Below are 21600 nucleotides of genomic sequence, written 5' to 3' on the forward strand. Positions count from 1 at the left end.
AGTCGCATTAAATCTCCTTGTGTCCAGGTAGAAAGAGTCTCATTGACTTCAGCTTTTCGGTGGAAGAATAACCGATTTACACACGCCATTACAGAAAACAAACAAGCAGACTGACCACTCCAAAACACATATTTGCCTTCACTTACAATTTGACTTTCCGTGACATTTTAAAACGGAACAGAGGTAAATCTTCGATGATTAATCGTCGTTGGAAATGAAAAATACTTTCCGTAAGATCTCTGTTTTTCTTTTTACGAGAAAATCACCGCATGATCATTTAACTCGTGTGTGTTTGTCACGCCAGTACTGCTGTTTAGCGTATGCTTCTTTACTCTTCAATTGACAGGTGTCACATACAGTTACTTATCAAAAAAATTTTTCAAAATGTGCTCGGAAGCCTTTAATTACCTTTACAAATAAAAATGTTTCGGCGAAAGCTTTCTCTTTAATTTGAAGAACCCGAATGATTTAGGGCTACAATTACGAGTTTAATTACGGGAAAATCCTCCTTGAACTGAAGAATTTGATAGTGAGTGAGTTATAAAGAAAACAAACTTTATTCAAATCAAAGAGAAAGCTTTCGCCGAAACATTTTTATTTGTAAAGGTAGTGAAATGGCTTCCGAACAAATTTTCAAATATTTTTTTGAAAAGTAACTGTCACGATGTGACACCTGTCAATTGAAGAGTAAAAATAGCATACGCTTTTGAAGAAACAGCAGTACTGTTGTGACAAACACACACAAGTTAACTGATCAGGCGACAATTTTCTTGTAAAGAGAAAAACAGGGATTGTCACTCACTAAATTGGCTCGCCATAAGTCTTGTGATCGCCTTCGTAAGAAATTGGTTTTTTTTTGTTGTTGTCGTTGTTAAGTCCGCATTTTACTAGTCCGCGATTTACTAGTCCGCGTTTTACTAGTCCGCGTTTTACTAGTCCGCATTTTACTAGCCCGCGTTTTACTAGTCCGCGTTTTACTAGTCCTCGTTTTACTAATCCACGTTTTACTAGTCCGCTCTTTACTAGTCCAGTCCAGTCCCGTCGTCGAAATACCGTATGCCCCTAAAACCCCTGGAAGTCAATTAATTCCCATTTTCAATTAACTGCGGGACATGCGCGCGGGAGGCGCACCGGAAGTCAAACACAAACAGTCTTTAAATCAGCTGAACTCCGTTTGACCTACTCGACTCCTTCGTTGCCAGTTGTTACGATGGAAGAAAACAGCTTAGAGATCTCAACAATCGAGATGCACACGGGAGGAGAACCGTTGCGAATAATCGGTTCTGGCTTCCCCGAGATTAAAGGAGACACTATTCTGGACAAAAGACGGTACGTTCGAGAACACCTTGATCACCTTCGGAAACTCTTGATGTTTGAACCTCGCGGACATCATGACATGTATGGTGCTGTGGTCGTCCAACCACACAGCGAAATGGCCGATTTGGGGGTGATTTTCATGCATAATGAAGGGTACAGCACCATGTGTGGCCACGCTGTCATAGCACTCGGCCGCTACGCTGTCGACTCGGGCCTTCTCAGCACGGACGTGTCGCGCTCCAGTGTGGGTGAAGTACCTGTCTTCATCGAGTGTCCTTGCGGCGTGGTGAAAGCCCTGGTCGATATAGAAGAAGGCAAATCGGGCCGTGTCCGTTTCGTTTCTGTTCCAGCCTTTGCTTTTGGGCTCGATGTGGAGGTAAACACGGAGAAATTTGGCCAGGTAAAAGTTGATATAGGATTTGGCGGAGCGTTCTACGCCATAGTTCCCGCGCATCGTTTGGGTGTCGACGTGCGTTCGTCCCGACTCGCCGATATCGTGGAAGCTGCTATTGCGATTACCAACGCGGGGAAAAGTCAAATAAGGCTGCATCACCCAGACAGTGAGGAACTAGCTTTTCTTTATGGTACTATCGTTACCGATGGGAAAGATATGTTTAATAGCGACTTACAAGAGGCAACAGCGAATGTTTGTGTCTTTGCAGACAGTGAGGTGAGAATATTTCCCATATTTTTATTCTTACTTCGTATTTTTTTCGATGAAGACAGTGTTGTGGCAATCGGTTAGGGAACTTGGAAGTGTATATTTTGTTGTCATTTGGTATCTGACCAAAGATCGAAGATGATTTTAGGTTGGCATTATTAATTGTTGCTCTATTTGTTTGCGCTTTCTCAGCTTTAGGAAGTTATATACCCACGTTCCCTTACTCTGTAATGGATTTCCCGCGCGCGCTCGAAATATATTTTGGATATTTAAGCAAGAAAATACAAGGAAAGACTGCAGCGAGATTTATTGTTTCTGCAATAGCAAATGCTCAGAGTCATCATGCAAATAAGATTGGTTTCAAAAAAGTACACTTGTGATCATACTATAAATTATAAATTAATTTCTGTACTTTGTGTTATTGAGCTTCGCTTTGAAAATCTGTGGCACTCATGTATGTGTAGTGCAGTACATAGTTTCACTTTTCTAACAGAATCCTAGTTGTCAAAGTGAATCATTTTTCTGCTTTGCTCGATATATTCGAGTACTTAAGCTGTCAAACGAAATCTGTATCGCCTCTGGTGGCTTCTTCTGAGGGCAGGTGTTACGGTTTTAAAATTTGGATTCTCATCGTTAGTGAAAACCATTTGAGGGTTCATTTACATGTGGCAAGTTACTCCCAGATCACTAAGTGAACTGCATAATGTATTCTTTTTGTGGGCAGGTGATGATTTTAAACCACAATATATTTGGATAATTGCTTGGGAGGAAATTCGTTACCTTTTTCAGCCAGTCAAGTCTCAGCAATCAAGCAGTTTATAGCTTCACCGAATTAAACATCAAATCTTTTGAAATTTGTCTCATTTCTGTGAAAATTTGACAAAGCAAAACTACATGGTGAATTATCAATTAATCATGCACGTTTGGAGGGGATGAAATAGCTCTGTTAGGTTTAAATCTTCATTTTGTCGTAAAAAGGGGATCTTCAGAGAAATTTTACCTGGTTTTGAAGTGATATTACAGTCAGTGGTTTTGATAAAATTTAAATCAAGTAGCAAGATACGATTGTGGCTTACCTGTGTTTTTTTTCCCTTTCATCTACACATCTAATGCGAGTGTTGTGGGAAGGTTGACTATCAGCTGCTTTGAAGGGTGGAGAGGAGGGGGGGGAATTTTGGACTGGTTCATAAGAGGTGCACCAGTTCCATATTGAACAAATAACCTCAAAAGCAGGAAGTAAGCAATATTTGAATGAGGTGGAACATGATATCAAGCAAAAAGCTAAATTCAATAATTGTTTTATTATACAATCTTTACACTACCTGCTAAAGAAGACACTTCTCCCTGAGTTAGCAAAATTTGAGAACACTTCATGGACAAGGGGCTTGGAAACTTAATAGGCGGACTTTGATTTTGACAATGCAATAATTGTTATTTCCACAGCAGGTTTTGCTTGAATCATGTTAGCTTCTCATGCTATTGTATAATGACTGAGGGCTCTTAACCAATCAATTATTTCATAGTGAGTCTAATGTATTTGTTTTTTGCTGATGCCTCTTGGTTATAAGAAATCATGTAAACTGTTATCTGAATACAGATAAAACTGTTGTTGCTGTTTCTGTGAAACAAATATTCAGCATTACAGTACTGCAATTAAAAAAGACGCGATACCTAATTGAGACAAACCTATGTGATTGTGCACTCTGATTGGTTAAGCATTGCATCATATCTCACTGTAATCACCTCACACAAGGTGATTATTACAGAGGCACTAAAGTTCAAAATGACTGCCTTGCATTTTGTCATAAATGTTACTAAAGAAGTGATAAACATGATAGAGGAAAATTCAGTGGTGAAGAGCTCAAAAGATTTAACTGAGTTTGGTGGAACACTTTCCAAAATAAAGAAATGAAGGTTTTGCTGATTTAATTGATTAAACCTGCTAAAACTCCTTGCTTATTTTGATATGAGTAATCACCAGAATTGTAACAAATGTAGGCAATGCTTTATTTACAGAATTTACAACAGAATTCAAAAGCACCTGAGCATACCATAACAATTATTTGCCATAGGCTCAGTGAACATTGTTGAATAATCCCCAATACTAAAAATAATTGTTGATTAATAAATATTGTTTCATAAAATGGAGTACTGAACTTGCAAAACTTTTTATTTTGTAGGTGGATAGGAGTCCGACAGGATCAGGGGTGACAGCCCGCATTGCAGTACAGTATGCACGCAAACAGATTGGCTTGCATCAGATGCGTGTCTTTGAGCAGGGTCTGGTTGGTTCAACATTCACTGGTCAGGCTGTGAAGGAAACCAAGGTTGGAGACTTTGATGCAGTTCATGTAGAAGTTGCAGGCAATGCATATTACACTGGGAAATGCACATTCACAGTGGAAAAAGATGATCCCTTTAGAGAAGGATTTCTTCTTAAATAATTACAAAATATTAGTTAAGGGAAAGAAAATATGATATTTCTTTGGAAATTAATTACTTTAAATGCAATGTAGGTATTAGGGTGCCTTAATTTCCCCCCATTTTTTCTGTTTAAATGAATGTATGAAAATGCCAAGTAGAAGGGACCTTAAATTTTTACTTATAATTAAAGAAGTTGCTTATCATTTGCACATAAAAATTAAACATTGAATGTCTTGAGTCACTGGAAGTAGATTTTTCCAAGTAACCCTATATCACTTACTAAAAACCATACAGTATCTATCTTTAAAAAAAATACTTTTTAACTCAAAACTCCTATATATATGCCTTATAATTGAGGCTTACAAAAAGCCCCAGGACTGAAATGACCCAACAAAGAATTATGCTCAGCAGTCTCTGTCTTTCTGCACAACTTTAATAAAATTTAATGGTATGAGTGCCTGTCAGATTCTTGCAAAACAAAATTATTATTCTATATTTAATATATACTTGTATATTTTAGTCCTTTCAAATTGCTTACAGTGGAGCAGTAGTCACATAACTCTGCTTTTCTTCCAATTGAAGGCGGAAGGTGATCTTTGAAAATGTTGAGTTTAGCTCAACCCTTCACACCTTCACATCAGCTTACAAGAAGAATTTGTTTAATGAACAAGGGCCTCTATAGTTGGCAATTATGTCCTTTATTCTTGTGACTTATATGTATGATTCAATGGTGATATTGTGAGGCGAAATTAGATGCTTGTCATTCTGAGAGTCGGGGCTTGACACTAACAGTAGCCAACTAGTGACACCCTTACCAAATCTACATTATGTGTGACATATATGTGACATAGGTTCAATCGTTACCAAATCTTACCAAATCTACATTATGCGTGACATATATGTGACAATTAGGTTCAATCGTTACCAAATCTTACCAAATCTACATTATGTGACATATATGTGACATAGGTTCAATCGTTACCAAATCTTACCAAATCTACATTATGTGTGACATATATGTGACATAGGTTCAATTGTTACCAAATCTTACCAAATCAACATTATGTGTGACATATATGTGACATAGGTTCAATCGTTACCAAATCTTACCAAATCTACATTATGTGTGACATATATGTGACATAGGTTCAATCGTTGCACATATAATTATGTCACATATATGTGCATATGTGACATATAGTTAAAATGCTACAGTCATTTCTATATATATGTCACATATGTCTGCATATATGCGTCATATATGAAAATTGGCAAGGATGAAAACATATATGTAACATGTATGCAAGTTTGCACATATATGTAGCATTTATGTTTGCTCATATTTATAGATATGGCCTTGCATGTACTGATACAGTAAATTGAGGAGTCCCTAATTCCATTGTAGGGTTCAAATATTACATGATGCAGTGCTGTTTTCATTTTTATTACACTGTATGAATAATAAACTTAAAATGGAAAAGTGCTTATATCAATCTCTATATGCAGACTAGTAGAAATTCGGTTTTGGCTAGTGGTTTTCCATTTCCACTAGCCAGTTCGGCTAGTAAACAAACTGAAATTGTTGTAACATGTAAGTCACCAGCCACAAGTGTTGAGTCTCAGAAGGGTCAAAGGGTTAAGTACTAAATTCAAAACTGTGTACAGTTGAATGCTAGTGCTCAAGATATTTGTGTACATCTCTTTTTGTTCACCTTCAACCTTTTTTCTTCAGGTAAAGCACTAAAAGAAAAATTTAGAGGTAACATATAGATATAATTTTTTTTATATAGTATAATTTCAGAGCTGAGCAGAGTTTCCAGCAATCTGATTGGCCGAGCGGTTCCCTATATGATGCTATATAAACCGCTCCATGCGGTTTATATAAAATGTTAAAATAAAATGTTAATAAAATATGTTACTAAAATGTTATGATTTTAGAAATTTCTCTGTTGTTCAGCTCTGAAATTATACTAAAACAATTATATTTGCCTCAGGTTCGGTGAATATTGTTGAATAATCCCCTTGACTTCGTCTCGGGGATTATTCGACGATATTCACCAAACCCAAGGTGAATAATTGTTAAATATATATGACTTTTAATTGGGGGATTTTACTTAAGGTCCCCTATCTTCTCCTTACAATTGAAATGAGTTAGATAGGGAAAGGGAACAACAACCTCATCACCTGTGAGGTATTATCTTGATGTTTCACCAAATTCTCAGGGCCAGTTCACAAAGAAAAGCATGACAACCAGAACTGGGAATTATGGATCAGATCTTGGGAACTAAAGGGTTTATGGGTTAGTTTTATTTAGAATTTGATGTACAAAAATATTACATTGAAACAGGACATTGACATCCCTCTCATAGGATGTAGGACTTGGTGCCATTTAAGTTATATAATAATTTATGATGACTGATGGAATCAACCAAATGTACTGAATTGACCAACCTTTAACTAATACATGTATGTGTAATGTAATGTAATATTTTCACTTTTGAAGTGAAAAATTAAATGTGAAATACATAAATAATAACTTATTACAAATATTGTGTTGTATGAACTGGATACCTCAAATTGAGTAGTAAATTAGACCAAAAGGAGAGAAAATATGTGATTGTAGGGATTAAAAATTCAAAGGGTAAATGAAACTTTGGAATGCATTTTGCTTCTCCATATTCTGTACTTGTCATGATCAAAATAAAGGGCCAGCATTTCTTTGCCTAAAACGAGAAAGAATAGGAAAAGGAAAACATATTCTTTAATACTCATACAATAAAAAATGCTGTAGACTTACACAATAGTATTTTTCAGTATAGTTGTGGGTACTTTTAGAAGTGAAACTCAGTTCTTTGTCCCTGGACATTATATGAATCAAAAAGTATTAACAGACATCTTTAATTTATTTTTTCAATGCCAAGGACAGTTTTTCAACAAGTAAGGCTTCCCATCAAAGCTTTTTCTCTGTAATGGTTCATTTACAAACCAGTTAGTGTCTCAAGTAAAAGAATATAATTAGAAGTATAAACCAGTAGTTGAGGTAAACAATCTCATCTCCAATTTTCTTAGAAAACTTGTCATATCTGACACTGGAAAGGTTTGATGATTGGGTGATACCCTTGTGATGTTAAACAGCCCATATTTTAGCTTGCAGAATCAGTTAAAGTGTGTAGATTGATTACTTGATGGATTATTTGGAAAGAATACCCAGCTGTGAACTGTAAATGACCTTCACTCACCTGCCTGTCCAAATTCTAATGGTGACTCAACCTTGACTTTTGATGGTTGCATTTCTTTGGAAAGAAACTTCAATAATTTTTCTCCTTTCTTATTTCCAGTCACATTATTGCCAATGATGTGGATCTTTGTCTGATCTGGGCCAAGTTTTGACATATGTGTACCAAGACTGCTCCAAAAACTGCAAAAATTAAGTGAAAGCAGGGTGAGAATTTCAGGGTGTTAATTTGGGCATCAGATGTGGCAGAAATCCCTCCCAAGGTCACAGAATACTCCAGTGATGTATCAGTTAATTACCTCAGCTATTTTTCACTCAGATGTGCAGCCATAATGTCATATGTTCTTCTGATCCTAAATTTCTTGATGGAAACCCTGAATTGGGTTTTAAAAAGTTACTTGGTAATGGATTTCTATTTCTTACGCTTCATTAAGATACTTTTATGGGTAGCAATTCCTTCCAGTGTCAACACTCAGTAGTAAAATATCTTCAGATTGAGATCTATGGTACAGCTTAAGTTTCCACTCAAGAACTGACATAATTTAGCTGATTAAATAAGTTATCTTGTTACTTATGGAGAATTAAGTGGAGATACCTGCTAATCTCCTCATCTTGTTTATATTTAGCTTTTGTAAACATCTTCCCTTTAATTGGATTGAAGAAGCCAGGTCCTCCCTGGTATTAAAAAAAACAACAGCAACAATTATTTAGACCTGTTCATTTGAACTGAGAAATTTATTAAAATAATTTCTTTGAAGTAATATTAACTTCTTAATCTGTGAACTGAAAAAAACAATACTTGAAGTGGCTCATCTTTTGTCATACTGCATGCTAGCTACATCAGTGTTTGAAAGAATAGAGGTCGTCTTTGTACACCTTTTGAGATACTGAGTGGATGAATTACCTGGATGGGTCATTTGAAATAGGATCTATTTGTTGTGACATTGTTGATAATTAGATATGGTTCCTTATTTGACACAATATGTGCACAAGAAGATGATAATGGTGACAATAAATCAAATGACATGTGGTAAATTTGACACTAGAATAACAAGACATCATTACATCAACTCAATAAAAAAAAAAACTGGGTATACCTGACAAACTAATGCTATTGACCTAGCTTTACTTCTGCTCTGGAATCCCTCAAGCATGGATATAATTTTATCTGTTGATTGAAAATGTACTTTGATTACTCACTAATTGTTTCTTTTCTCCTTCAGGGGAGGTGATTTCATTCCCAAAATGTAAAATATGATTTTTGACATCCACAGCGTAGGCTTTCCAGCAGATCAGCCTCATTTAGTTTACATGATTAGGCAGGGAAATGGATAACTTAATCACATTGACTTATAGTACAGTAGATAGGTATAGTAACAAATTAGAATTATTACCCAATAAAACTTGAAGTGTTGTGGTGGAAAAATCCTATGTTACAGAAAAGGAGAAAAACAAGTTAAGTATAATTATCCTTTAAACTCTCCTAAGTTAACAGAGAAATTAATGTATGAGGAAACTACATGTAGAGCGGAAACTCACTGATCAGATATGGGTAGTTCAAAGGATCAATTACATTTCAATTTGTTATTTAAAAATCAAAACAGAAAGAAATTGAAACCTAATCCAAAACAAAATACATGTATTACATTGTAATGTAATACAATGTATACATTGTAATGGTTATTACAATGATAATTTTAAAAATGGACTTTATGATTTTAATGGCAAAAATATTAATAAAAGTATTGATAAACACACATCTGTCCCATACACATGGGTATTAATTTTAACTTCAGGGCAGAGTGAGGGGTGAAAAGTGAATTAACATAAAGCAAGCAGACAGCAGTGAAACTTAATAACCAGTTTGAATTGAATTTACACCCTCAGGTTTCCTGAGCTAATTCTAGACCTTGAATATTAAGGAACTTCATTTTCCAAAGAATATGAATCCATGCCCAAACTAGGAAAACAACTATCACTGTTTAGTATAATTTCAGAGCTGAGCAAAGAGTTACCAGCAATCTGATTGGTCGAGTGGTTCCTTGTATGACACTATATAAACTGCTCTTCGCGGTTTATATAAAATGTTAAAATAAAATGTTAATAAATGTTTTTTTATGATTTTAGAAATTTCTCTGTTGTTCAGCTCTGAAATTATACTAAAACAATTATTCACCTGATGGTTTGGTGAATATTGTTGAATAACCCCCTTGACTTCGTCTCGGGGATTATTTGACAATAATCACCATGCCTTCAACAAATAATTGTTAAATAAAGAACTTTAACCATAAGTAAATTACAGTGGGTAAATCAAAACATGATATACAGGTATTTATAATAAACATATACTCACATAACTTAACTTGAGAATGTCCTCTTTCACTATCTTTTCTAGAACATCAGATCTTGGAACATTTGATGCAATAAGCTTGACGTGATTGAGAATTTAGATGATGTAAATTATTATTTTTCAATAATAATCAAATTTGAACAAAATATTCTCATATTTTCTTTTATTGAGCCTGAAATTGGTGAACTACATGGAAACCCTCCAACCAGAGTCTTTCGAATTGCTATTTATCCTTATTCCCAACTCCTGACACAAGCATTAAGTGCATTAGTCAGGTCGTGAATGGATGGCCACTTACGCTCATTGTCCTATAAACTTACGGATGCACTGTGCATCAGTACCAAAGGCTTGTTCCTTAAACCATTCATGCCTTCTTAATCTGTCTCTTCTTTTTGCAGAGAACCCACGTTTTCATTTCCCTTTTGTAAAGTATCACTTCTAACTCATTGAAGCTCTCCAACTTTTTTTATGAATGGCATGTGCTAATAGGGTCCATCCCTTACAGGGTATGATTGAAGACAACAATAGGTGGGCAAAACCTGACTTCCACAAAGCTTGGGATACCAAGTCTTACTCTGCAAGACTTTGTGGATTGTGGTTGCTAATGACACTAATTTTTTTGTCATCTCCAAATGTAGCTACTTAATCCTAAGACCCTCACTCTCCAAGACTCCAAATATGTTCATTAAATATTACATTTCTGTGTATACATATAAGAGGGTGTAAACACTTACCACCATTCTTGGAGGAATGTAACCATCTCCCATTGTTGTCATTTCCAACTAATTCAGCAGGAATAAAATACATTTAAAATGATTAAAATAATAAGTTGATATTTCAGTGAGCATTCAGACGTCTTTGGGTCACAAATGAGTGTGCTTGATATATATTGATGACAGCTGGTATCTGCATGCATTGACACCTACAAAATTAATGTTTTAGTGGGAACATGAAATAGATTAGCAAGTATAGGTTGAGTTAGGGTGAGATTGGTCGCAGGCACCAGGATCATAAGTCAAAGTGTAAGAGTAGGTAGGTATATAGGACAGTTCCAGTCCTACTTTGCCAAGTCCTTTTTTCAAATCAATCAATCAATCAATCAATTTATTTAACGTGGTCAGAACGCTTAGCTAAAAGCTAGTTTACAGGTACGCCACGAAATAAAAAGAAAAAAGGAAATTATAAAGCCTTGTGAAGGTATATAAATTTAAATAAATTAAGAATTAAGAACTAGAATATATAAAATGTAAAATGTAATCATTAAAAACAGGCTAATATTAAAATATAAGAATTTAATAATGTAGTCAACGAGTTGAAATATAATTAAAAATAGATCCTCACCGCGCTAGATTCCCGTGAGATCTAATGTTTTTAAGTAATTTTTAAAACTAGTAAATGTCTGTATCTTTCGAGACTCGTCCGGTAAAGCGTTCCATAGTTTCGATGCAGCATATCTCCATGATCTTAACCTGAAGGTTGTTGATTTTACTTTTGGGAGGTCCAGTATTGTGGTGCCCCTAAGATTATAAGTGGAGCACCTAACTGTTATAAGATCACGTAAGCTTTTTGGTCCTGCATCACTAGTTAATATCTTAAAGACAGTGGACAAAATTTTCGCTAATCGCTGTTCACGAAGACTTGAGAGACCGATACGCTTACAAAGTTCCTCATAAGGCGAGGACTTATCTCTAAAAACAAAACGGAGCACACGTTTGTTCACCAACTCTAACTTGTCAGCTGATTTCTTATTACAGAAGTGCCACGTTTCGGAGCAGTAATTCAAAGACCCTGATAGATCATGGGGATGCCACTTAATTAAGTTACCTGTTGTTCTGTTTTCCACTTCAAATCTGTGATGTCTTCCTGGTACATGTTAAAGTTCTCTTTTGTCTTTTCTCCTGTGGAAATGGAATGATATTTGTATGAAGTTATAGTGAAGATGAGCTAGTTATTTCTCACTGGTCCTAAGTGTGATACAAAAGTTATGAAGGAACTTTATGAACTCTTGGCTGCACCCCCCTCCTCCAATAATTTCAATTTTACAACAATTATTTCATAAATTGCAGGACCCTAACTTCTGTACATAGGATATATACATGTACAATGGTTACATGTACAATGGCGAAGTGGTAAGGGCACTGAACTTATAATGTGGTGGCCTAGCTTCCACCAATTTATGGGATATCATGGAAATGACATCAATAAACTCCTGCAAATTGTGGACCAACTTCTAACTAGAAAGGAGACTCTTTTTTCTTTACCCTCAAAGCTGATCCTTCCCCTGCAGACTGACCCTCTATCTATTTTAGTGCACAAAATGATAAATGTAACTATTAATCTCACCAATTTTGATGTTATTGTCTAGAACTGGAGCAACAGCTGTTGATTCTTTCCACGGCTTCCTATACTCAGATTTTCTCCTTTCATCTTTTTTATTTTCCTCCTCATCACTACTATCATCTCCTTCTTCTTCAGCAATGTCTGCGAACCTTTGAGGATCATTCCTTTCTGTTTTTGTTGTGTTGTACTTGCGGTAGCCTCTGGTGGTTTAAATTATTGAATTATTTGGTTTATTCACTCTGAATGCTAATTCAAATAAAGCTTAAAGAAAATATGTTATTTTAGATGAGCAAATGCATACCGTTGAATAATTCTTGCTGAAAGTTCCTCCTGTTCAAGTTGCCTCCTGGACTGGTAGCCTCTCACATGTCTATAACAGGAATGATGAAAATTGCTTGCTAAAATACATTTCCTTTTTATCAGACACAAGGAGACTGTGAAACAAGTTTATGGCCTAAAATACTAACCACTTCAGGGCTGTGGTCTAGCAGCGCCCGGTGGCCCCTGGCGGCTTACTTTTGCTCTTGGGCGACTCAAGAATCTTAGTTTTTTCATGAAAAGCATATGCTGGGAACCCTGGATTTCACGGTTTCAGAGCACTAGGCTCCCTTTAATTTTTCTTAGAGCACAGCCATGCTTTTACTCCCTGTCAAGCAGTTTCTAACTAATAAATATTTAAAAAATGTCAGTACCTTTGTATAGTTATGGCTGCCAGGTCCTTATCTGTTTGGGGTGGTATTGGTGTGACTGTGGCAAAGCCTGTGTATAGCTCTGTGTTTTTGTTTGAGTCTGGTGTTTTAGGTTTTAGAGATGGGTACATCTCCTTACTAGACTTGACCTCATTCTGTACACCCCTGGATGTAATCACACCTTTATCATTTAAGGAATGAGAGGATGTTCCCACAATCCCTTCACCCCAAGATGCCACCGCAATGTTTGGACTGCCTCTGGATGTTGCAGAACTGGTCTTTGGTGCAGGTGGCTGGGTAGGAGCTGACAAAGTTGAAACAGACTGATTTTGTTGATTTCCTTTAACATTTTCCATAAAATCAAATATCAACAGTAGCAGATAATTTACAAAATAAAATGTGGGCGAAAAGAAAATGATTTTTGTCCTACAATCCTTTGATTAATCAAGTAATGTAGACTTAACTTTGCCTCTAATTCAGAAAAAAAAACTTTTCTTCGATTTTCTAGCAATGGATGGTTCAAATTTCATGGTAGTGGGTATAGAATAAAAACTTTTCAAGTAGTTTTTTTTTTTTTTAATAACTACTGCAAAATCCATGATACGATGACAAAACCTGGTTAATCAAGACACTGATGATTGTTCAATTGCTCTGAGTAACACAGCTCAAGATACCCACCAGGTCAAGAAACAATTTCTTCTTTTACGGATATTCGGGTGCAAAGGTAAAGTTATGCACTATTTATGTGCTTTGTGTACATTATTATCCAATATACATCAATCGTAAATAAATAACACACGAGAAATTCAACAATCAATTTATTACATGCCTTCGAGTTCCTGCTTTGAATTTTCATTTTGCTTTGAGTGCGTCGAGAATGCATTAACCGCTCTATGGAGATAAGGAAAGGAAAGGATTGTTAGTGAAAGCAATCAGAATCCATTTTTTGAACGACATTTCCCATGATAAATATGCAAGTATGAATGGCAATAAACACATTATAATAAGCTCGATGCGTTCGAATTGTTTACCCATCAAATCAAAGGTAATACCTTTACAAAAAACTTACACTGCTTTTTGTTCTACTCGTGATATCCTTCTCTGGCCTTTACGATGCGAAACTATAGCACCCATTTTCCAGATAAGGCTTGTGGAACTACTTTGAGTGAGGAGGCTAGTCAGTTGCACACATGCTTTGGTGGAAAACAAATCGTGTACACACGCGCGCTTTACGTGAAATAAGATACCTCTGAAGTGTTCGAAGGAGTTCGTGAGGGTTATCCTTGCACCCTAATTTTAAGCTTCGTTCCGTTACAGAATGAATGTTCTTTGAAAAAAATCTAAAGTAGCCTCTCAAAGGAGTCACGTATTAGCAAAATTTGTCATCAAGCGGCTTAGTTTTCAATTTTATTGACAAAGTCACCAAGCAACAGCTTTGTTCGCGACTAATTGCTGTTTCACGCATCATTGCACAAGTTGTATACAATGATGTCAGGACATTTTCTCATTAGCGACCACAGACGTTTGTGAGTAATTAATTGTAAATTAAAAAGTCGGCAATTTAGATTGTATATGACTACTACTGCCGCATCCCACATCTCTGATCTGAGTACCCAGTTCCACAAGAGAAGTGTAATGATTCAAGAATATGGAGACTAATTGACATCCAATAAATTAGATGGTGACAAATAATAATTTTAACAACAACAGCAATATTAATAATAAAAATAATAATAATGATAATGATAATGATGATAATGATGATGATAATGATGATAATAATAGTAACAGTAATGATAACTTTTGTTGAGGCCGAGCTCAAGAATCTCACTGTTCCTCTATCGATCCATCCTCTAGGCTCCAATGCTGATTAAACCTAGGCTTCTTTCGATTAATTTTAATTTTTCCTGTTAATGATAAACAATTTTCTTAGTGCATAAACTCAGAAATCGGCCACTAGTGTCCAAAATCGGAAATCGGCCACTAGCATCTAAAAACGAAAATCGGTCACTAGTGTCCGTAAAGGGAAATCGGCCACCAGTGTCCAAAATCGAGTATGGGCCACTTGTGTCCAAAATTCAAAATCGGTCATTAGCGTCTAAAATCCCAAAGTAGCCTCTAGTGTCCAAAATCTTCGGATGTGCAGGGCATTTTCTACTGAGAATAAGGAGAAATAGCAATTAGGGTTCATTAGTTGATCCAGCACCAAACTCTAACCATTTAGGAATTGTATGGCAGACAGTAAGAGGGAGTGAAAAGGTTAATGGCCTACGCAATAAAGTACAGACACGCGGGATTTTAGTACACCTTCATCTGAGCGTTTTTTTTTAAGTGCGCCTGCTCGGCATTAACAAGCGAGACTGGTGATGCCCTTTGTAAAGGTTTTGCTCGATAGCATCCATTTTAAGATAACACTACATTCAAAACTAACACGATTACATACTCAACATGAAACAAACGAGCAGATAATAGTAAGCGCCTACCCCCATCCAGAGTTATTCTAGACCTTCATCTAAGACTCCTTAACCCTTTCACTCAAGATCTCATTAGTAATTCTCCTTACTCTCTGCCACGCAATTCTTATGATGTAACTTCAGAGAATTTGGTATTGGATCAACTAATAATTCTCTAATTGACAATTTTCTTGAAAACTCAAATTGGCTTTTCATTTTCGAAGGCACAAAGAAAAATGGAGTTCAAGGTCTTCAAACGACACAGCATTTCAAGTACAACCCAAACCAGACAGAGAAGATTGAGTAGGCAATCAAGAGATGATAGAAGCTCACAAAATGAAAACACTTCAACTACTGACCTTCATGTTGGCCTCCGTGATGCAGAACAGAGACAATACAGAGAAATTGGAAGAGCTTTGCGAGCGATTGGTGACAACTTGAACAACTTTATTCAGTAACGTAAATAGCAATGTTAGAATAAATGTATGCTTGTATAATAAACTGGAAGTTGTGGAAAAGAAAGATATTTATCCTCCGTAAGTAACTAGAACAACCAATAGGCCAGCAGAGTGAGCAGTAAAATACAAACAACACTTTTGAGTATTTATCATGAGAGTTTTAAGATAAAAAAAGACCGCGGTTTTTATTTTTATTCCTCCAGCAAATTATTTTTTATTTATTTTGGCAAGAACCTGAAGAAACACGATTCTAGCCGTATTATTATAAATTTTGTGATTTTTCAAATTGTCATTATTTGATAAATATGTACAATGTAAAAATATGCATTTATACTGATGCAATAAACTTGAAGTTGAGGAAATTTTATTTTTGTTAGTTTTTCAAAACTGAACCCTGGAAAAAGGACACGTTCGTCAACCTTTTTTTATCATTCACCACCAATCGTCGACGGCTTATTAGAACGCGTTCAGCGGTTAGGCAGCGGCGGTATTAACATTCTAATGTTGGTACAACAATTTAGAGTAGTGAGCCCAACAAGACAGCATGGTACGATGAAACACAAAGAGGTATTTATAAGCTACGCAGAAACTAACGTGGATGGTGACGTTTGAGACGAATATTAAAACACCCATTTGACAAAGATCCAAAGGTCACCCGAAAATGTATCGAACATTGTTTGTTCGTTCAATTTGCGGTCTCTATACATACTCAGGTACTAGGAAGTCCTCATAACTCTCGATATGTAGTTTAATACACAAGGCCCTACAACGGGAGAAAACCACACTGATTTCCCCAAGCTGATTAAAGGCACATGTAGAGATATCCCCTTCCCTCCCCTCCCCCCCCCCCCCGACATAGAATCTTTAGTCTGGCATCAAACGTGGGTCCATTCAACTAATGATCAGTTTATTTCAATTTTTTTTCTCTTTCCAACTAGCTATTCAATTATAATTTCTCTCTTTCAAGGCTCGGGAACGCGTATCTTTTGAGGTTCAATCTAATCCATTACGGAGCAGGTAAGTACGCTAAATGGCAGTCAATCAGGTCCAGTGACGGTCAAATACCACCAATGCCGTTAAGTACGGTTAGAGACGTCCCGTGATGATAATATGCGTCAGGTGTCGGTTACGTACGCTCAGTGGCAGTCAAGTAGGTCTAATGACGGTAAAATACATCCAGCGATAGCACATAAAGAGTAGATCAAGTACGTCTAGCGACTGTCAGTCAAACACACCCTTCTCAAGTGCGCGTTTCAATGCCACAAAAACTTTTCGAAAAAGTGTGTGTTGTTCAGTGCCTATGACATCCAACAATCGTGTGGCACCGACGGAGTTTCTTCGGTCTTCAAGTTCCTTTTCATATTTCTCTTTTGGATACATACGTGAGTTACAGAAAAAAAAAAATGGTGAGACATGGTAATTTAATTAAGGGTTTCAAATGCTGTCAGACTTTTATCATGCAAAGTCAATGTGCTTTTTTTTTTTTAACCAAAATAATCTCACCTACAAAATTCACGAGAATGTCACATACACAATTTTTTTTAAGACTGTCTGTTCGCACAGATTTCGGTACTTCTAAATTCAAGTTAACGTGATGTTAATTATGAGGTTCAGCTCAGGCATGCAGAGCAATCAACTGGCGCACTGTAGTGCAATCAAACAAAAAGCAAAGTTTATGTTAAAGCATGTTGGTTAAAATGCCAACATTTGATTCAAAAACATTATTTTTATCAAATGAGTTGAAAATGTGAATCGGCCGCCGTAAACAGTTTCCAGAGCTGACGTTGCGAGCGTAGCCCTACCGCGCTCAGAGTGGATCGATTCGCCCTCCGCCTTGACTAAGGGGTTATGCTCAAAACGTCAGTTATAGCACAGGTGGCCCAAGCGTACTGTGTGTGATTTTTGGGTCTAAGGTCCATTAGCGGGGATACCTAACATATTGAGATCGAATTTTGAGCGTAACTGTGAGCTGTTAAAAAAATATATTTTTTAAAAAATCAAGAAACAATTAAAAAGAATAATAAAAGCGAGGAATAATGGTAACGTATGAAGTCTCCTTACCATTTTCCGTAGCTGCTTTGTCGTTTTAGCGCTGTTTTGGCTACTTCTGAGAATGCCTTTCATTGTAATGCGTGTGATGCTACTAGTCAACTGTCTGATAAAAAAACACATACATACAGTTGATTAGCATCACACGCATTACAAAGAAAGTCGACAACAGCTTTAAAACTACCGTTGGCAACAAAGTGGCTACGGAAAAATGGTAAGGAGACTTCTCAGTTTATAATCCTCGCTTTTATCATCCTTTTTAATTTTTCTTTATCTTTTATTTTTTATTTTTTCCTTTTTTAACGGCCCAAGGCTTATGGTTAAAATTCGATCTTAATATATTAGGTATTCCCGTTAATGACCTTTAGACCCAAAAATCACACACAGTATGCTAGGACCGCCTGTGATTATAGAATCTCTTTATGGCGGCCAATTCACATTTTCAATTTAGTTGTGTTCCATGGGCGTCTGAACCCTCGATCACCGAAGATGATCCCAAAGAGCAACAAATCGACCCAGCAGAGTTGGACGCCATTACGATCGCTCGAAAGTTTTTGAGGCTCCCTTCTACGTCATTAATCACATGTTTAAGAAGGAACCAGTTCAACTTCCGGTCCTTGCATTGAGTGAATTTTGAGAATTTACACCTAGGATTTTCACCGAAAGAAAGGTTTTAGGAAACTTTTTCTTCCTCAAACAGTTGTTTTGGTATATAAGGTCTACATTTAAAGTAAATGGTAAAAATTTGGTGGAGAGTATTCCTCAGAACCTCCTCACATCATCAAGAATAAAGGATAAAATTCTCATAGATAAGTTTCTGAGGAGAATTATAGGGGAGTTTTTGGACTGCTTTTGGATATTCTTCAATCTAAAGTTTACAGGTTTTAAACAAATAGGGAGATTTGCAGGATCTTATATACAAGATTGTGTGTTTTGCATTTAATAAAGGTTTTCGGTAAAATATGTCTTTTTTGCCAGTTATCGGAAGGTCAAGCGATTCATTACTCGGGAATAACATGATGAAGACTGAATGACATATTTCGTGTACAATTTTAACCAAAGTCCAACTGTCATGATAACTATCAAGCGCGTGATCATAGCTCGGCCAAGGTGAAATTCTTTACTGATGAATCAATTCCTAAAAAATTAACTCGTGCCAGTTAGAACTTCTTTTTGGCAAGAACGTGTCAATTCCAGTCGATGCCTTCAAAGATTTTGTTCATTTTTTCATTTGTTTTCGCCGCTCATTGCTTCTTTAGTAAACTGATGGCTGGAGTAAGACAACAAGATAAGTCGCAGTATACCGCTGAATCGCCGTTTTCAAATTTTAATATCAGAAATAGCAATAAAAAATGATAATAATGATAACAATAATACTAAAAAAAAATAATAACAAATAATAATAATAATAAGGACAAAAATCAGAACCTATTGTTCGAAACCAAAAGAATTCATGAATATTATTTCGAACCATCTCGAAAAACGTAAAGACCTGGTGTAGAGAGCCAGATCTGCGGCTATCCTCCGGACTGCTCATGCATCGCGGAAAGCGTTGTGCCAAAGAGTAGCAAGAAGCCACTGGGACATAACTTTGAAGACACAGTAGGACATCAGAGAACTGGAAAGAAACGCATGATAATAGTAACAATTTCATGGACAATTTCTTCGCTGGAGGCTTTCACGCCATCAAGTTGGATGGAATAAGTAATACAAATATACAAAGTGACTAAAAAATCCCAATTGGCAGGTGAAGGATAAGTTGGGTAATGACAATGCGCAAGAAGGAATTAAATGATCTTAAACTCGGCGTGACAGAGACCAAATCTAGGAAGTGGTGCCTCTGAGGTGGAGGACAAGTTGGGTAATGACAATCCGCAGGTAAGGAATTAACAATTCATAGACAATTTCTTTCGTTGGGGCCTTTCACGCTCTTGCGCGCGTGGAACAAGTAATACAAATATGCAAAGTGACTAAAAAATTCCAATTGGCGAGTGGAAGACAAGTTGGGTAATGACAATGCGCAGGAAGGAATTAAATGATCTTAAACTCGGCGCGACAGAGACCAAATCCAGGAAGTGGTATTTTAGGGCGAAGGGCTAAAACTCTTGACCAACAGATTACAAGTACTGTGGTTCACCATCGGCCACGATACCTTCACGTAAGGATAGCGTGTAAAGTCATCTCTGAAGTGGAGGGTCACGTTATTGGTTCTTGCAAATTCTGCGCAGAAGCATTTTTTGACGATCACTTATAACACTACTGTCTGAGACATCGACGCGACAAGACCGAGAAGTTACATAACATTGCAAGGAATTGAGGCGGACGGAAAGCTTTCTGAATTGTGAAGTAACAAGGCAGTTTACAGGTCAGTTATTTCACGTAACGTTGTGTTAGTGTTATGCCGGCAAAAAAATTAATTTTTTTACATCTCTTTGGTTTAAAAACATTAATACAAGATGGCAGTTGAAATACAGGGTGAACAGGAATCGTTTAGAATTGTGTCATTTTCTCTCTAATTTTTCATACTTTAAAATAACGAATTCAACTAAACAATGAAAAACGTCTTACTTTGTTTAGTCCATATTTTGATGATACACAAAAGTTGTTTAGACACCGTATTTCTCCGTATAAACCCCCAAACGCTTACTTGAAATTTCCGTAAAGTCGGAAGGGTGCTTATTGGGAGGGTGCATAATCAAGGGGGCGATTATTAAGCCTCTCCTTGAACAAACTGTAATTTTTTTGGGAGGCTAAATCTAGCTTAAAAGAAAGACAAAACCTACAACACTATTCATGTAGACATAAGTTAATATAACAACAAACATATGAAACATATGTATGAACTGCGGTTATGAAACGTATATTGCACGATCCTTCGCAGTAAAGCACTATTTGAGCAATAGTGAAAATCAGACCTGAAAAAAAATTTCAGGCCTGTACGGGATTCGAACCACTGACCTCTGCGATACTAGTGCAGCGCTCTACCAAGCCAACTGGGAGCAGGCCAACTGCTCCCAGTTGGCTTGTTAGCTCAATTGGTAGAGCGCTGCACTACTGAGTATCGCAGAGGTCAGTGGTTCGAATCCCGTACAGGCCTGAAATTTTTTTCAGGTCTGATTTTCACTATTGCTCAAATAGTGCTTTACTGCGAAGGATCGTGCAATATACATGAGTTAATATGGTGATGGAAAAGTAACTGGAAGTGACTTTACGGAAAAGAAGCTATTCTCCTGGACTGATTCCGCTGTAGGTGCAGCTTGAAAAAAATATTGAAGTGGCAGTAGAAACAGGTTTCCCTTACCTTGTATCCCTACCATTTAAGAAGGTGAGGGAGGAGGAGTGAGAGCCACTTACTCAATAGGGGTTCTTGTTTGAGATAATGGCCTCAGGGGCATCCATTATAGAGCCTGGGCGCTTATTCACGAAATAACGATATTAACAACTGAAATCATTAATGGGATTAACTTTCCATTTAAATCACACAGGCAAAATGAAGTTCAAGTTTGCTAGTCGACAGAGCATTTCAAATGAGACCCACGCGAGACCAAGAGGATTAAGTCGGCAAACGAGAGACGAGGATAGCCCCCAAAATAAACAAATTTCACCGGCTGACTACCATGCTGT

The 21600-nt window shown here is 36.7% G+C and overlaps 2 protein-coding genes and 1 long non-coding RNA gene across 4 annotated transcripts; 2 read left to right on the top strand and 1 right to left on the bottom strand.

Moving 5' to 3' along the window:
* Positions 1-1158: 1158 nt before the first annotated feature.
* On the top strand, positions 1159-4639 carry LOC111328850 (trans-L-3-hydroxyproline dehydratase). The gene is made up of 2 exons (XM_022933384.2): positions 1159-1987; positions 4159-4639. The coding sequence occupies exons 1-2, from the start codon at positions 1211-1213 to the stop codon at positions 4420-4422; spliced, it is 1041 nt and encodes a 346-aa protein (XP_022789119.2). The 5' UTR covers positions 1159-1210; the 3' UTR covers positions 4423-4639.
* Positions 3962-14429, bottom strand: LOC111328900 (NMDA receptor synaptonuclear signaling and neuronal migration factor). 2 transcript variants are annotated; one of them, XM_088757795.1, is made up of 14 exons: positions 14264-14428; positions 14086-14172; positions 13846-13907; positions 13020-13320; positions 12629-12697; positions 12331-12527; positions 11812-11885; positions 10722-10769; positions 9991-10065; positions 9032-9065; positions 8735-8805; positions 8233-8312; positions 7642-7820; positions 3962-7125 (listed from the first exon to the last, which is right to left on the bottom strand). In XM_088757795.1, the coding sequence occupies exons 2-14, from the start codon at positions 14148-14150 to the stop codon at positions 7037-7039; spliced, it is 1344 nt and encodes a 447-aa protein (XP_088613921.1). In that variant the 5' UTR covers positions 14151-14172; positions 14264-14428; the 3' UTR covers positions 3962-7036. The 2 variants fall into 2 exon arrangements, with proteins under 2 accessions (XP_088613921.1, XP_022789167.2); XM_022933432.2 differs by having other exon boundaries at positions 14086-14429.
* LOC148733236 (uncharacterized) lies at positions 11772-13434 on the top strand. The gene is made up of 2 exons (XR_016000318.1): positions 11772-12116; positions 12751-13434. It is a non-coding gene; the product is annotated as an uncharacterized LOC148733236 (long non-coding RNA).
* Positions 14430-21600: the final 7171 nt, after the last annotated feature.

Source organism: Stylophora pistillata, chromosome 4, assembly GCF_964205215.1.
Source record: "Stylophora pistillata chromosome 4, jaStyPist1.2, whole genome shotgun sequence".
Lineage (NCBI taxonomy): Eukaryota > Metazoa > Cnidaria > Anthozoa > Scleractinia > Pocilloporidae > Stylophora > Stylophora pistillata.